Source organism: Hyaena hyaena, unplaced genomic scaffold, assembly GCF_003009895.1.
Source record: "Hyaena hyaena isolate Hyena2069 unplaced genomic scaffold, ASM300989v1 scaffold_5, whole genome shotgun sequence".
NCBI lineage: Eukaryota > Metazoa > Chordata > Mammalia > Carnivora > Hyaenidae > Hyaena > Hyaena hyaena.
Genome location: NW_024080637.1, coordinates 1,532,736 through 1,549,915, shown reverse-complemented (window position 1 = coordinate 1,549,915; position 17,180 = coordinate 1,532,736). Strand labels below are relative to the sequence as shown.

The window sequence follows — 17,180 nt, the reverse complement described above, 5'->3', positions numbered from 1 at the left end:
AGTTGGTAGTAAACTGTTCTTTCAGCACTAGACAGTATTCTAGGACAGTAGAACCGACATAGTAGAATTTGAGAGGTCATTAAGAAAAGCTGGTCAGTAAAGAGATGCTTCTTTCGGCGATTATTAAGAAGTTATATTTTATGGGGCACCTGGGTGGCACAGTTGGTTGAGCGTCTGACTCTTGATCTCAGCTCAGAACATGATCAGGACATTTTGGCTCAGGACAGAATTTCATGGTCATGAGATTGAGCCCCACATTGGCCCCAGTGCTGGGCATGGAGCCTACTTAAGATTCTCTCTCTCCTGCTCCCCAGCGCGCGTGCACACGCGCACACACACACACTCTCTCTCTCTCTCTCTCCAAAAAAAAAAAAAAGTTTTATGATTTGGAACTTGTCTTAAAATAATAAGTTCCTAGGGGCACCTGGGTAGCTAAGTCGGTTGGGCATCTGACTTCAGCTCAGGTCATGATCTTACTGCTTATGGGTTTAAGCCGTGAGTTGGGCTCTGTGCTGACAGCTTGGAGCCTGGAGCCTGCTTCAGATTCTGTGTCTCCCTCTGTCTATGCCCCTCCCCCACTCAACCTCTATCTCTCTCTCAAAAATGAATAAATTTTTAAAAATTAAAAATAATTAGTTCTTAGAAATGTTATATTGCTGCTTAGCAAAAATTTTAGGGCTGAAAGAGAAATTTGGGCAACATTTCCATTGTAGAGGGGACTGTATGAGAGTTTGCAGTATTTGTATGAAGGTAAATTTAATGGATTTAATAAATTTAATTCTGCCCCTTGGCTTTGCAACATTTGGAGAATTTAAATTTGGGGACTTTACTTTCACCAATAAAATTAGAATTGAACCACATTTTTAATGGTTTTCTTAGTTCCTGTGTTCTTTGACATTGACAGGCAGGTGAAGGAAAACCTAATGCCAGGTAATGCCCAAATGAACAAAAACTATTAAAGGCTGAATCGTTTTTTATGAAAACCTTAAAACTCAGGGGCGCCTGGGTGGCTTAGTCAGTTAAGCGTCCGACTTTCGCTTTGGTCATGATCTCGCGGTTCATGGGTTCGAGCCCCGCGTCGGGCTCTGTGCTGACTGCCAGCTCAGAGCCTGGAGCTTATTTCAGAGTCTGTGACTCCCTCTCTCTCTGACCCTCCCCTGCTCACGCTCTCTCTCTCTCTCTCCTAGAAATAAATAAAACATTAAAAAAAATTTTTTAAAGAAAACCTTAAAACTCAAAACATTAATCTTTCTGAAATGAGTATTTAGAGGAGGAGAATGTGAGACTAAAACTGACCCAAACTTGGACTTTTTTTTGGCTGTCAGTTGTGAAGATCCCCTTTTCTTCCTTGATTCTGGTGACATTTATATTGAAGCAATTCAGGAACAACATTTGCACATTTTTTATTATTTGCTTTACTTAAAGAAGAAAGTAAGTTGATTATTTGCCAGAACCTGTGGTTACTGATAGAAGCCCAGTCTGCCTCTTTTGGGCCACTCACTAAAAAAGACCTCTGCTTCTTTACTTCTGTGAAGAGTAGTATGAAAGGGGACATTTTCCTTTATCCTTCTTCTTTGGCGTCACTGCCTAACTGAGCCTTTTAATTTATTCACTCTTCTTGGTTATAAAGCCTTTCTATTTGGCCAAATGAAATTACATTCTGTGTTATCTAATTTATTTTGCAGCTAGTTTAAGAACTTTCAAGAAACACTCCAATCTAAATTTTTTAAATGTTTATTTATTTTTGAGAGAGACAGAGAGAGAGAGACAGAGAGAGAGAGAGAACACAAGCAGGCCAGTGGCAGAGAGAGAAGGGGACACAGAATTGGAAGGAGGCTCCAGGCTCTGAGCTGTCAGCATAGAGCCTGACTCAGGACTCGAATTCATGAACTGTGAGATCATGACCTGGGTCAAAGTCAGATGATTAACCAAGGAGCCCTAACTGAGCCACCAAGGAGCCCCAACACCCCAGTTTAAATCCATGTCTAAAAGAAGGAGAAATTGATCTTAATCTGGACTTGGTAGGCAATTAAGGCAGTACTTATTATATGTACTACTTTTGCACCTTTCTTTACTATTTTGCTAATATTCTATGCTTCTCAAGTCATTCGTTTAAAATAACCAATCCTAGGGGCACCTGGGTGGCTCACTTGGTTAAGTGGTCAACTTCACCTCAGGTCATGATCTCATGGTTTGTGGGTTCCAGCCTCGGGTTGGACTCTGTACTGACAGCTTGCTCAGAACCTGGAGCCTGCTTCGGATTCTGTGTATCCCTCTCTCTCTGACCCTCCCCTGCTCATGCTGTCTCTCTCTTTCAGAAATAAATAAAACATTAAAAAATAAAAAAATAACTAATCCTATCCATTTTGTAAAAAGTTAATGATGTAAATTGTAAGTGGGAAGGGTTGGAAAGTGGGAGCCAGAGTTTACCTGAAAGTATATGATTATCTTCTTTTTAAAGATGCCCTAAACCTTGGGGTTTCTCTTTCCTGTACATCCACTTAATTGCAAAATCCTTGTTATTTTATATTTTAAATTCTATGAATTTATTCTGTCCTCTTAGTCAGCATTACGCTATCTGTAAGCCACCTGTTTTATCAGTAAGACCATTGCTCTCTAACAGACTTAGGCATGAAAGTTACTCTCTTTCTTTCTTTCTGTCAGTATTGTTGCTACCCCAAATATACTGAAGTTATCATTCTCTTTCTTCTTGTTCTTCAGTGATTCATCATCACCCAGAGCATTGGTTCTAAAAAATTGATGTGTCTAAGAATTGCTTGGGGAGGGGCATGTGTGTGGCTCTGAAGGTTAAGTGTCTGACTTTTGATCTCAGCTCAGGTTGTGAGTTCAAACCCCACATTGAGCTCCACACTGGGCATGGAGCCTACTTAAAAACAAACAACAAAAAAGAATCACTTAGGAGTTTTCTGATTTAATATGTCTAGAGATTCTGATGCGTATTGTTCTAAGACCCCAAACTTTGAGGAACTCCGGATACTAATTGCCAACAGCTGTTGAACTTGTACCAGGTGCTGGTCTCAGTTCGCTATGTTTTCTAATTCTCTGGACCATCTTGTGAGGTACATAGAAACTCTTCTGCTTTTTCCCATTATAAGGATGATTGGGATGAGTCCAAGCTTCTTGTCATGGCCCCCAGAGTCCTGACCCATGTCTGTTTTCTTACCCCCCCCCCCTTTTTTTTGTCACCTCTTCCCCATTCCTCTTTGCACTGGAAATGCAGTAATACTGAACTGTGTGTTGCCTAAAAATACCGTCCCTTTTCAGGTATTTGTGTTCAGGTATTTGTGCTGTTACCATGTTCCTATTTCCTGAACCTTCCTTCCCTTGGTCTTTTTTTTACTCAATACCTTCTGTTCAGAAATCATCTCTGAGAAGAATTTCCTAAATACAAGCCCTAATTAGTTAACTCCTGTCTATTTCGGAACGATTTGTGCATACTTTGGTCATGAGACTGGGAATGGCATTTTCTAGAAATAATTTATGTCTTCCCATCCTCTCCTTAACTCTTGATTGAAACTGCTTGAGAGTAGAAAATGAGTGATTTTCTTTTGTAACCCCATTCTATACTACAGTGCCCACGTGGAGTAGGATCTCAGTAAAGTATCTTCTGGACTTTGAAAGTAACTGTAACTAGCATTATTTGTGCGTGTCATCCCTTCATGTCATATTAGGATCATGGAGACTTATTTGTAGAATCTCAAAACCACTAAAGGTGAATCATGGGTAGAGACTTTTGTCAGATTAAGATAGTTAAGTGGTAAACTAAGGAACTATAATTGAATAGTAAAGGAGCTAAATATGTGTAGGAAAAGAGAATCATAGTATATTTAATTTACGATCATTATGGGTCGAGATTAGATTTCCAGGAAGTACATGAACCGTTGTAGCTCTGTTGTAACTTGCTTTTCAAAAATTCTTCTGTCTTGTATTTGCTTATCAGAAAAAGATGCCACAATTTCACTTCTCTTTTTACTGTGTACATGCATGTTTAACAAACAGAGATTTGACAAGAATAATATGTAAAGCCAAACTAGATAGAAACAAGTTGATGTGGCGGGTGGACCCTGGACCATTCATGCCCTGAGACTACTTGTTGGATGGCAGGCTGAGGTCCTTTCTTATATAGAGCTCACTGGTTAAGTTGTTTCAGACTTGACATTTCTAGCCTTTGTTGTCCTACCAAATGATGTGAGTGAAATTTTAACCTGAAATAATAAAGTTATTTCTGATGTGATTCTCCTAACAATGAGCACAGTACATTCAATCTTAAGATCTGTACATCTGGCTTTCAGAAACTCTGAAGTACTTCATACATTGCATCAATATATTTGACTGTTTTAGGTGTGATTATTTGAATTGTTAAGTGTTTATTTTTGTAAGACTATTACACAACCATCGAAACTTACTAGTATAGTTTCATTTGTTTGGCACAGTCTGAATTTAAGCAAAACAGGACAATGTATAGTTATTTTTCTCTGTAGTGCTCATATGTTTGGGGAGGCGGGTTGGTAACACCATCCTGTAAGGATAAAGGAGCAGTAAAGTCATTTGCTTGGTGTCATTTTAGCTGCAGACATTCAATACTGCTGCACCTTGTCAAGATGTCAAACAGCTGACTAACGGAGTTGCCATGGCTCAAGTTCTTCATCAAATGTAAGTAGTGGTCCATACTCTTCTGAAAGAATTGTAAACCCAGTACCAAGGAAGAAAACTTAGACTTGTATTCTAAAAGTTGCTGAAACCTTATCCTTTTAAGTTGTGACAGGCATATGGTACGGAGGCATTATTACATCTGGAGCACAAAAAAGTTTAGCACCTGATTATTCCTTGTTTGTTCACGGAGGTACATCTTCATTAAATGAGCAAACAAGATTCTTATCTATTTAAGAGATTTTCATTTTAAACTTGTCCTGGTCACATTCACAAGCTGTAGTAACTGGAGAAGAAACCGTTTTAATGAATGGCATAATTGCTTATGATGTTTTTGAGGTATTTTACTGTCATTGGAAGGAATCAATTCATGGAGATTATTATTTTAGAGATAGTTGAAGTATAAAATACTGAATTTGGAAAAAAGTATTAAAATTTAAAATCTATATTTGAGTTAAAAGTAGGACTTACATGACTCCACCAATAATAACATGAGTCATAAATGAATTTTGTAGTCACAAATATCGGGGAATCTTAACTGAATAAATGATTCTGTTTGGGTTAGGCCCATTAGATATATAGTATCAAAAGTTCCTAGGTCCATTATTTCTTAATTTTTGCCATACATTGTGCAGTGATTACGGTTATAACATCTGCAGTATGAGCTCTACCCTCAGTAGGAACAAAGAGGGCCAATTTATTAATTGATAGTCACATTGATTTTGTATTAGCTTATTTTTATGATAATGTATCTTCATTGAGACCAGAATCCTAGCTCTGCTCTTTGTTTAATAGTCAGAGATGTTTTTTTCAGTGGTTGCCATCATTTTGTCAAGGTTTGATGTTGGGCCGCCTGGGTGGCTTAGTCGGTTAAGCGTCCGACTTTAGCTTAGGTCATGATCTTGCGGTTCCTGGGTTTGAGCCCTGCGTCGGGCTCTGTGCTGACTGCCAGCTCAGAGCCTGGAGCCTGTTTCAGTCTGTGACTGCCTCTCTCTCTGATCCTCCCCTGCTCACACTGTCTCTCTCTCTCTCTCTCCTAGAAATAAATTTAAAAAAAAAACATTAAAAAAAAAAAGAAATGTTTAATTAAAAAGCAAAAGGTTTGATGTGATTGACATTGAAAATCCTGTAGACAGGTTTGCAGAAATCCCTTAACATCCTCAGAAAAGCAACGTAAAATTTTAGAATTGTAGTTACTTGGAGTTTTCAACATGATCTGATTTGAATAGACAGATTTTATGGTTAACTCAAGATTAACCATTAACACTTTAAGAGAAAAACTGAACATGTTAACTTTTTTTTATTGGCAGTTATTCTAAAATATGCCTTTTTTCCTTATTTTCTCAAACATGTTTCTAAAACATTTTATTTACTTATGCCCTAATTTAATTGGTCAGAACCAAGAATTCTGGATATCACCCTTTATTGATGATTTGGGAAAGTTGTCATTATTATTTATTGTTAGAATGTATGCCTTGCCTTTTGTCATTGCAATATGTTGTGGGTATTGGTGTAGACATAGCTGCATTGTGGTTGGTATGGATATAAGGCTAGTACACATTCATTGACTTCAACAGTGCCATCCAAAGCTGTTATTTACATGTATTGTGGTGGCTCTAGTAGCTTTTATACTACAATACAATAGAAGAGACATGTTTTTATCATGATAGGATGTAATGGCTCTTTGACTCCCTCTACTCTACCACTGTACCTGATGTTTAGAATGGGGTCAGTTCAAATTTAGTTAAATTCTACCCTTTATCACTAACTCATTTTCCATAATCTCTTGGATTCTGTTGTTATTGTCGAACCTCTGTCTCTCTGATTTTCCTTTCTTCTTTTCATTCTCTCATTTGTTTTTTATTGTCTTCTAATAGGTTTTCTGCAAGAATAATAAAATCATCAAACAACCAGAAAGCCCTCTTTCTTCATAAAACATATGACAGTGATCTAAAATTGGAGAAACCTCTTTTTTGCTTTGCCTGTTTTGACGTGGACTTAGCTGTCTAAGTCTCCTTATCATCTAAGACTTATTTGAACTTTATTTTTTCTTTTTGAATCCCATTCTAGTTTTATAGCTTTCCAGAAGTCTGGATCTGGATAGTGAAAGTTACAGGCATACATTTTTCTCTAGTTGAATCAGTATATCATATTCCTACTCAAAGGGCATATTTTACCTTATTTCTTTGAACACTTAAAAGCATTTTGTATATGTTACACTCTATTATGAATTGCATTGATTTCTATTGTGACTCACATCAAATCATATCAAAGTTGTTACTGAAGATGAAAAGGGAAACTTTGCTTTCTAAGGAAGTAGCAAAATTTAATGAGTAATTATTATTTACCTGAGGCAAGTATGGTAAATAATAAAATCTTAAAAAATCAATGCCCTAACTGTATGACTTATATTTGGGGAGTCATGGGATTATTGCTAGGGTTTTACAGCTGCTTAATTATTATCTTTGGCCTGAATACATTGTATACATATATATATATTCCTTTTTAAAATATATGTAGATATTTTAAAAATACATGGGGAAAATCTATAATTACAGCTGCATTAGTTTCTTAGGATTGACATAACAGTACTACAGAGTGGGTGGTTTAAAACAACAAGAGTTGGTCAGATTCTGGAGGCTAGCAGTCTAAATCAGGTAGCTGGCTGGGCCATGCTCTCTCCGTTGTCTGTAGGGGAGGATCATTCCTTCCAGATTTTGGTGCTGCCCCCCTCAACCCCTCATTCCCTAGTCTGCAGCAGGACGGCTCTGTCTCTGTCGCTTCTCCACGTGGTTGTCTTCCCTCTGTGTCTGTGTCTATGTGTCCTCTCTTCTTCCAGTCATATTAACAATTTAGTTTGATCTCATCTTAATTAGATTGCATCTGCAGTGACCCTATTTCCAAATAAGGTCACATTGACAGATTTCGGGGGTTCGAATATGAACATATTTTTTTGGAGATACAATTCAACCCACAACAATTATAAATATTATATCATGTGACTTCTCCCAAAAGAAAGCCTTAATTTGGCCACTTTAAACAAGAGATAACTTCTCTGCTTATTTCTTGCCTGTCTTGACTAGACATTTTTGCAAGAGAGAAAAGAATGAGACCAAGAATGTGGAGACCCAGAGACCTCAAGTATCTGCACTTATTTTTTCATTCATTCAGTCAGATATTTGAGCATTTGAAATGATAAATCATGGTAGCCACATTTGAGTATTTACTAAGTTATATAAGACATTGTTATATACTGTACACATGTTATTTCAGTTCATTTTTACTGTTCTGTGAGATAGATATTCCTCAGTCTATACATCAAACAGAGGTTTAGAGAGGTGAAATAACTTTTGTAAAATCAAATAACGAGTTAATAGCAAAGGCAGGATTGGCATAGCCTTGACCCGACTCTAACACCTGTGCTCTCAGGCAGCTGTAATCAGTGAAATATAGTACCTTGACTCTCTCCTGTTAGATTCTTACTTTGGGGTGTTAATACATAAAAAGCTAGGTGTGCATGCCCAAAGTACAGATCACAATTTGATGTGTTAAGCACAGTAGGTAGGCCTTTTGACATTATTCTCCCCTGAGGGAGAATAATGTCAGGGTGTCTGTTGAAACAAAACAACTATGTTTTGCAAACAACAAACACTATGGGTGGAGTTAAAAAATAACTTTATACTCATTCTTTCTTACTTTTATTAGAAAACAATTGGACCATATTTTGCTTCCTCAGTCTTGTGTCCCGATATTTGGTGTCTCTTGAATTTCACTGAAGTTCTGGGACGTATAAGAAAAGGAACTAATTATTAGGGCCAGAAGTCTAGTTAAGACCTGTAGATGTAGCAGTGCAAAATGTAAGGAAGGATATGCCCAGAGAGTTACAAGATTGGATATCAAGTTTAATAGTGGGGGAAAGATTGGCTGCCATTATAATTGTTTAAGAAGGTTGATTTGTTTATGAGAAAAGGAAGAAGACAGAAGTTAGAAAGTATTTCTCAGGATACACTGAATGTTTGTATCCATCCCAAATTGCTGTGTTGAAGCCTTAACCCCTAGTGTTGTAGGTCTACTGGAGATGAGGCCTCTGAGAAGTAATTTATGTTAAATAAGGTCCTAAGAGTGGGGTCCTGATCTGATAGGGTTGGAATCCTTAGAAAAGAAGCATGTGATCATACCAGGAAGAGGTCATGTGAGCACACAGAGAGATGGTAGCCACCTACAAGCTTCAAGAAGAGGGCTTAAGTGAAACCTACCTTGCTATACCATCTTGATCTTGGATTTCCAGCTTCCGGAACTGTGGGAAGTAAATTTCTGTTATGTAAGCCACCCAGTCTGTGATCTTTTGTTATAGAAGCTTGAGCAGACTAAGACGTAGGGCTGAAGCTGATTTGGAGTAGAAAGACAGACAAGGAGGAACACAAGATAAAAGGAGGAAAGCTAGAAGAGGTTATGTCTAGATCCATTTTCTAGAGGTAATTATAACATAATTCTAGAATCACAGATGATGATATCTTTTACAAGATTAGTGTAGTGGTCAGGGTTCTCTAGAGAAATAGAATCAATAAGACATGGATAGGTACAATAGGATGTATACACACACACACACACACACACACACACACACACGGGACAGAGAAATTTGTTTTTAGGAATTGGTTCACATGATTGTGGAGGCTGGAAAGTCCAGAATCCACAGGTCAGGCCTGTAGGCCAAAGATCCAGGGAAGAGTTGATTTTGTAGCCAGAGTCCACAGGCAATCTAATGGAAGAATTTACTCTTTCTTGAGGGGTGTTAGTCTTTTTCTTAAAGGCTTCAATTGACTGGATGAGGCCCACCCAGATTATGGAGGGTAATGTGTTTTACTTAAAGTCTACTGATTTATTTTTTTTATTAAAAAAAATTTAATGTTTACTTGAGTGAGAGACAGAGAGAGAGACAGAGAGACAGAGTGTGAGCAGGGGAGGGGCAGAGAGAGAGGGAGACACAGAATCCGAAGCAGGCTGCAGGCTCTGAGCGGTCAGCACAGAGCCCGATGGGGTGCTCGAACCTGCTAACTGTGAGATTATGATCTGAGCCGAAGTCAGACACTCAACCGACTGAGCCACCCAGGCACCCCTAAAGTCTACTGACTTAAATGTTAATCTTATCTAAGAAAATACTTTCATAGCCACATCCAAGCATGTTTGAGCAAAAACTGGGTATTCTGACCCAGGCAGGTTGATACATAAAATTAATAATCACAACTGGCTTACCTCTTTTACTTAATCTGATGTCAAAAAGAAATGAATTTACTTTGATGACAGTTTTGACTTATTACTAAATCAGACTTTTCAGGTAAATGCTTGGTTAGCAATACACCATTCATATATTTAGCCAAATTATTTTGGTAATTGTAGGCTTAGCATCTGGGAAAAATTGAATATAATTAACATTAATATGCTCAAAAGAAAATGGCAACATGTTCCACATAGATGAATTAGAAATGATGAAGTCATTTTTGATTACCCCAGTCAAAGCAGTGTCTTCTGTATTAGAACATCTGAGGCAGAATGATTTGTGAAAAACTAGGGACTGTGTTCTAGTTTCAGCTTTAGGTTTTTAAATCCAAGCCTTGGAAAAGGATCCGTTTAACTTCTTCCCTCACTTTTGTTGGCTTATGTTATAAAGTAAAAATTTAGACAAGACCTTGAAGACCTCTTCTAGCATATTCTTTGATTTTGTAGTGTTTAACTCTTAAAGCATGTATCACATTCTCCGTTGAGTAGAGTTTTTGTGCTCTTTACTTTCCTCCTTTAATAGCTATTTCCCTGAGAGTCATGGTGGTAAAGTATTCAGCTTCATATTTATCTTGATTAGTTACTTACTCAGAGCAAGCATCCAAATTTTTGTTTAGAATATATATGATCTGTTAGTGTAGTTCACTATAGTCAAATGTTATTCTTTAAAACCTTATTAAACACAGAAAAAATCGATACTACAGTTCATTGTTCTGGCTTTCCATGTTAATATGACTTCACGAGCTTAAAACTCGTGTAGACTTCTCATTACACTCTGCTCACTTACAATCAAATAATTTTGGGCTTTGCCATATAATAGTGTGGTTTTGGGCTAATTACATAGCTTCTCTCGTCCTTAGTTCCCTGAAGAGTAAGATTGAGAATAATCATAATCCTTTGCCAATTACCACAATATTGAAATATTGCAATATGGGAAAACATCAAGCACAGTGCTGGATACAGAGTAGACAATTTCAAATGTTGGTTTTCATTTTTCTCCCCCTTTAGGATTGAGACTTTTACATCTTCCTGCTACCAGAGTGTCTAGTATGAGACATTTAGTAAATGTTTATTAAATTGAAGATGTTAATGAATTAAGTAACTTATTATGAGAAATTCCAAAAGAAATCCTTAGGAATCACTAAAAATTCAGTGGGTTCAGTTAAATAATATTTACTATTACTAAGGACAGGCTCTAAGATATAAAATCACTTCGTTGATCTAATTTGGTACTTTTACAAAGTAAAACATTTAAATGTTTTGCATTTGTATTTTCATTTCAGTGATGTAGCTTGGTTCGATGAATCTTGGTTAAGCCGAATTAAAGAAGATACCGGTGACAACTGGAGAATAAAGGTATACAGAAGGAGCAATAGAAGCATTTAATTGAAACAGTGGTTTTAAAATTAGCACTAAGCTCAACTAAATCCCTTTTTTATAAAATTTAAGGGTGCATTTTATTGTGTACAGTTTGAGTTTTGACTCATGTATGTTCTTAGGTAACTACACTCTTAATTAGATGTGGAACATTTCTATTAACCCAGAGCCCGCACTTACTCCCTTTCCCACACAACCCCCACTACTTGTGTGGCCCTATGGGTCTGCTTTCTGCCGCTGTGGATTTCTAGAGTTCCATGTAGATGGAATCAGACGTTATATATTCTTTGTTACTCTGTGCGTCTAGCAGCTTTTACTCAGTGTGATGTTTTTGAGACTCATCCATGTTGCCTGTCCTAAGAGTTGTTATTATTTTTTTCTGCATATTATTTCATTACATGGATATTCTACAGTTTGCTTACCCATTCACCTCTTGATGGATGTTGGAATTGTTTCAGTTTTTACCTACTATGGATGCAATTACAATGAATATTTAGTGTGAGTCTTTGCATAGATATATGTCTAATTTCTTCTCTTAGATGAATTCCTGAATGTGATTGTATCCAGTTGTGTAAGTATATATATTTAACCTTATAAGAAACTACCAAACTAATTTGGTTTCTTCTTAAGTCAGTTTTGTTGTGTATTATAGAGCATTTGTGTGTTTCACTTAGGTTGCCCAATTTGTTGGCACACAGTTGTTCTTAACTGTGTTATTTTGCTAATAATATGCTGATAACTCTGTGAGCTTTCGTGATGTATCCTCTTTCCCGATGTTGGCAATTTATGTGTTTTGTCTTTTTTTTTCTTGAGAAGTTTGGTTTGATGTTTTTCAAGTTTATTGTTTTTTTTTTAAGAACTAACTTTTGTTTACTATTTTATAGATTTCTTCTCTGCATTAGTTCCTTTCCTTTACTTACATCTTCTCTTCTTTTTTATGCCTTAAAGTGGGAAATTAAATCATAAGTTGTAGGTCCTTTTTTCCCGTAATTTAAGCATTGCCTTCCACATCTCACACATTTTGATACACTGTGTTTGTATTTTCATTCAGTTTAAAATACTCATTAACTTCCCATGTGATTTAGAAGTAGGTAGTTCAAATTATAAATACTTGAGGATTTTTAGGTATCTTTCTTATATTTATTGATTTTTAATTTAATTCAACTTTTGTTTGAAAATATAACTCTGTACTGAGAAATTCTTTAACATTTATTGAGACTTATTTTATGACCTGACATATGATCTGTTTTGGGGGATGTTCCATGTGCACTTGACATGTATTCTGCAGATGGATTACGTCAAATTTATTGATAGTACTTTTGTATCTTTTATATCTTTATTGTTTTTTCTGCCTGACCATTCTATAAGTTATGGAAAATGAGTCATTAAATCTCTAACAGTGATTTTGGATTTGCTGATTTTTCCTCTTAGTGCTCTTAACTTTTTAAATCATGTAATTTGAATCTCTGACGTTAGGTTTATATACATTAAGTTTTATATGTCTTCTTGGTGAATCAATCTATGTATAATCATAAAAGGCTTTGTTTATGGGTTTGTTTGTTTTTTTTTATCCCTGGCAATATTCCTTTTTCTGAAGACTAATTTCTCTTATATTAATGAGCCACTCTAGTTTTATGATTATTTTTTGATTTAATGTACTTTTTTTATTCTTTATATTTATCTTTATATTAGGTCTTTCATGCACACATTCTAACAGTCTTGCTTTTTTTTTTATCCAGAGACCATCTCTTTATTTTTTTAAAGTTTTGATTGAAAAATTTTTTAACGTGTATTTATTTTTGTGACAGAAAGATGGAGCATGAGCAGGGGAGGGGCAGAGAGAGAGGGAGACACAGAATCCAAAGCAGGCTCCAGGTTCTGAGCTGTCAGCAGAGCCCGATGCGAGGCTTGAACCTGTGAACCATGAAATCATGACCTGAGCTGAAGTCAGACACTTAACCAACTGAGCCCCCCGGGAGCTCCTGTTTGTTTTTTTCTCTTGTAGTTGTTTTTAAAGAAATTCTTCCATTTTTTTATGTTTCTATTTTCATTTAAATCCTTGAATATTATTTTTAAGCAAGCAGTTTTAACATTATTATCTTCTAGTTCTCTCATTGCTCATTTCTTGGCTCATTTCTACTATTGACTGAGTTTTCTCCTCGTTATGATCCATGTTTTTTTTTTTTAATGATCCATATTTCCTGTTTCTTCACATTTGTAGTAGTTTTTTATTGGCTACTAGACAGTGTGAATTTCATTGTTGAGTGCTGGATTTTTTGTTTTCCTTTAAAGAGAGTTGGACTTTGTTCTTGCAGGCAGTTAAGATACTTATGAATCATGTTGATCCTTCTGAAGTTTTAGGGATGGGAGGCAGCTCTAGGGTTATTTTACTTCAAGGACTAGTTTAGACCAACTACTAAGGTGTGACCTTTACAAAGTCTTTAGTGAATACTTGTCTATACAGCATTGTCTCTTCACTCTGGCTGGTGAGAATTTCAGCCATTTCTGGCCTTGTGTAATCTTTGGGAATTGTTCTGCTGAAAGTTCCCTGGATTGTTTTTTCCTTGGGAATTTTTTTTCCTGGGGGAAAAAAATGGAAAAAAAGTGAAGTTCTTTTTGTTAATTTTGTTTAATCTCACTGAGTTTCACTCATGCACATGTGAATTAGTACTCAGCTGAAAGAGACAAACCACTGTGCAGATTTCTGGAACTCTTTTCCTCCATCGTGCTCACCTCTTCCTTTGTCTGCCCTACAGATTCTAACTACCTTGACCTTCCTGAACTTCTGATATCTAACTCCTCAACTCAGTGAGAACATCAGGCTTTGTTCAGGCGCTACCACTCCATTCCATGGAATGAAAATCCCCTCCAGAGAGAAATCTTGGACTAGAGTTGGCTCGTCTTTTTTTGTTTTCCTTCTCTCACAAATTAGAGTTCCATCCTGGCCAGTGGCTAAAGCTTGGAAACAATTGTTCTTTGTATTTTGTCCTGTTTTCTGTTGTTTTTGGCAAGAGAATAAGTAGAAACCCTGTTACTCACTCATGACTGGAGGTGGACATACTCAAAACTAAATCTGAGTTGGTACTTCTCTTCATTGCAGCTCACTTTAAATAGAATCACCCTAGTTAATCTACTACATAAGCATGAATGCACTTTTAAACTCCGATTAAAGCTTTCATGTTTAAAAACTATCATATACTTGTGCTTATTAAACTCTAATATCTGTTTTTGTTGTTATTTTTATGAGGCCAGTATTCTGATGTCTTTCACATTGGAATAAATTTTCTTTCATTACTAATGTGAAATAATTTATTGAATTCTTATTTTTTCTCCATTAGGCTAGTAATTTAAAGAAGGTACTGCAAGGAATTATGAGTTATTACAATGAGGTATGAAAAACATCTCACTTTGTTTAAGTACCAAATCATATATGATAATTATATTGACACCAAAAAGTAACTTACATTTTCGTTAAAACATTTTACTGGAATTTAGCTCATAGCTGGAATATTATTTTTTTTGTCATTTTCAGAACACTCAAATTTTGTGAACATGAACAGGCTTAAACTTAATATATTGGTTTGTAAAATAATGTTCCTTCTATATTGATACTCTTGAAATTGGTTATTTTCTGCAATAGAATTACCATAATTTCTGTATGACTTGATTTTACACTATGCAAAGTCTATACAAAGTCACTTTGGATAGAACATTATTCAAGTAGGGCTTTTTCCCCCTTACTCGATACCATAACAAGTTTTCTAATAGGGTTATTTGATATAAGAAAGTTAATTGCTTATTTTTGGAAGCTGTTAACTTGGTTTCCCATTAAAATGTTTGGTTTCTATTTTTATTTTTTTTATTTTTAAAATTTGTCTTTATTTTTGAGAAGGAGAGAGTGCCAGCAGAGGAGAGGCAAAGAGAGAGGGAGACTTTCAAGCTGGTTCTGCGCTGTCAGCTCACAGCCCAACTCAGGGCTTGAACTCACAAAACTGAGATCACGACCTGAACTGAAATCAAGAGTTAGGTGCTTAACTGACAGCCACCCAGGCGCCTTGGTTTCTATGTTTCAAAGTTGTCACATATTTATACATGTAATTTTTTCCAAAGAATTTTAAGATTGAAAAATTTCAATTAATGCCTAAAACTCATTTTGGAACTTTTTTTTTAATGTCAAGAAAACTTTTTTATTATGCTAAAAAAAAAAAAGGACAAGGAAAGATTAGTCCAGTAGGTTTGTTAGATTTGCTGTTCTTTTGTAAGTGTGATGATTTATTTTATGGTATTCTGTTATTCAGTCATGCATCAAAATTATTATGCATGTCCTTTGGCTTACATAAATCTATTTATTTTTTTATTAAAAAATTTATTTTAATGTTTTATTTATTTCTGAGAGAGAGAGAAACAGTGTGAGCAGGGGAGGGTCAGAGAGGGAGGGAGATACAGAATCCGAAGCAGGCTCTAGGCTCTGAGCTGACTGTCAGCCCAGATCCCAACGCGGGGCTCGAACCCACGAACTGTGTGATCATGACTTGAGCTGAAGTCGGACGCTTAACCAATGGAGTCACTCAGGCGCCCCTAAATCTGTTTATTTGTGGAAAGGCATAAGTTTTGTCATAATAGATCAAGCTAGGGGTTTCTTATTCCCTTTGACAGTGAGATCAAGGATATTAGGTGTAAAATCATTTTAGTTGCTGTTGGTTGGTTGCTCAGCATTTTAGGATGCTGCTTGAACTTTGCTAACTGATTTTAGTAAATAATTATGGATATATCAGTTTGTTGATTTATCTCATGATCCTGCTTATAGTTTATTTCCCTTGTGATAAATAAATGTAATAAATTCTTTGTGGCCTAAATAAATGAGTGATGTACTTTATTGTCTCACTGTTGCAGTTTTTGGGACAGCAGATTTCTGAAGAACTTATCCCTGATTTGAACCAAATAACAGAATGTTCAGATTCTGTGGAGCTTGGGAGGCTGCTCCAGCTTATTTTAGGTTGTGCTGTCAATTGTGAAAAGAAGCAAGGTAAGGGAATTTCAATCAATTCAAAGTCAGTCTGGGGATATTTACTTTCCAGAAACAGCCTACATTGTTATAGAAAGTAGCATAAGAATTTACTGTTGCATCTTGCCCCAAATCACCTGGAAAGGTAACTCAGGAGATCTTAATTCTATCCCAGTTCTGCCATTAAAAAGTTACAAATTGTATCCATACCTGGATTCTGAGATTTATATTCAGGGCCAAATTAAATGTATTTTAGCTTAATTAATTTAATTTGTAATAAATAGTGCCAGGACATAGTGGATACTCAGTAAAAATTGTACTTGTTCATCTGATACATTTTCTGATAGAAGATAGAAGTGGATCCTATTTTTATAAATAAATATGCAGATAACTAAATTACAGTCCAAGCTTCAGATGGTATTCTGCTCTTTTCAGAAGAATGTCTGTCCAGTGTATCCTACAGTTAAACAATCTGATGACACAAATGGAATTATTATATTGGCACATCCAAAAACAGTCATCCATGTCCTAATGAGTACAGAACAAATATTTTTGGTTGCGTGTAGTGAATAAAATAATGATTGAACAGACAGAAATTTACTTCCTTCAGAGGCTTGCATCAGTTTGAGTGGTGAGATTTTTGATGCTGACTTTTTTTGCATGATTCATCCATACTTGGGCTTAGTACAGCACCTTTATGAGAGTATGTTGGGTGCTTAAGTTTGAAAAAAACTTTAAGCCTGGATGCTAGAAGACAAATTCAGTATTATCTAGTGAAGTAAGAATATGAGGCAAGTTATATTCAATAAGAACAAATTCAGGAAAGAGAAAAATAAAATGCATGAAA

General features: G+C 36.0%; 1 protein-coding gene across 1 annotated transcript in view; it reads left to right on the top strand.

Moving 5' to 3' along the window:
* Nucleotides 1-17,180, top strand: part of HOOK1 (hook microtubule tethering protein 1) — a 69,410-nt gene that overhangs the window by 3,263 nt on the left and 48,967 nt on the right. The window contains exons 2-5 of the mRNA XM_039238857.1: nt 4,589-4,674; nt 11,235-11,307; nt 14,667-14,717; nt 16,222-16,354. Of these exons, the coding sequence (XP_039094788.1) occupies nt 4,589-4,674; nt 11,235-11,307; nt 14,667-14,717; nt 16,222-16,354 (343 nt within the window). The remainder of the gene's footprint in view (nt 1-4,588; nt 4,675-11,234; nt 11,308-14,666; nt 14,718-16,221; nt 16,355-17,180) is intronic.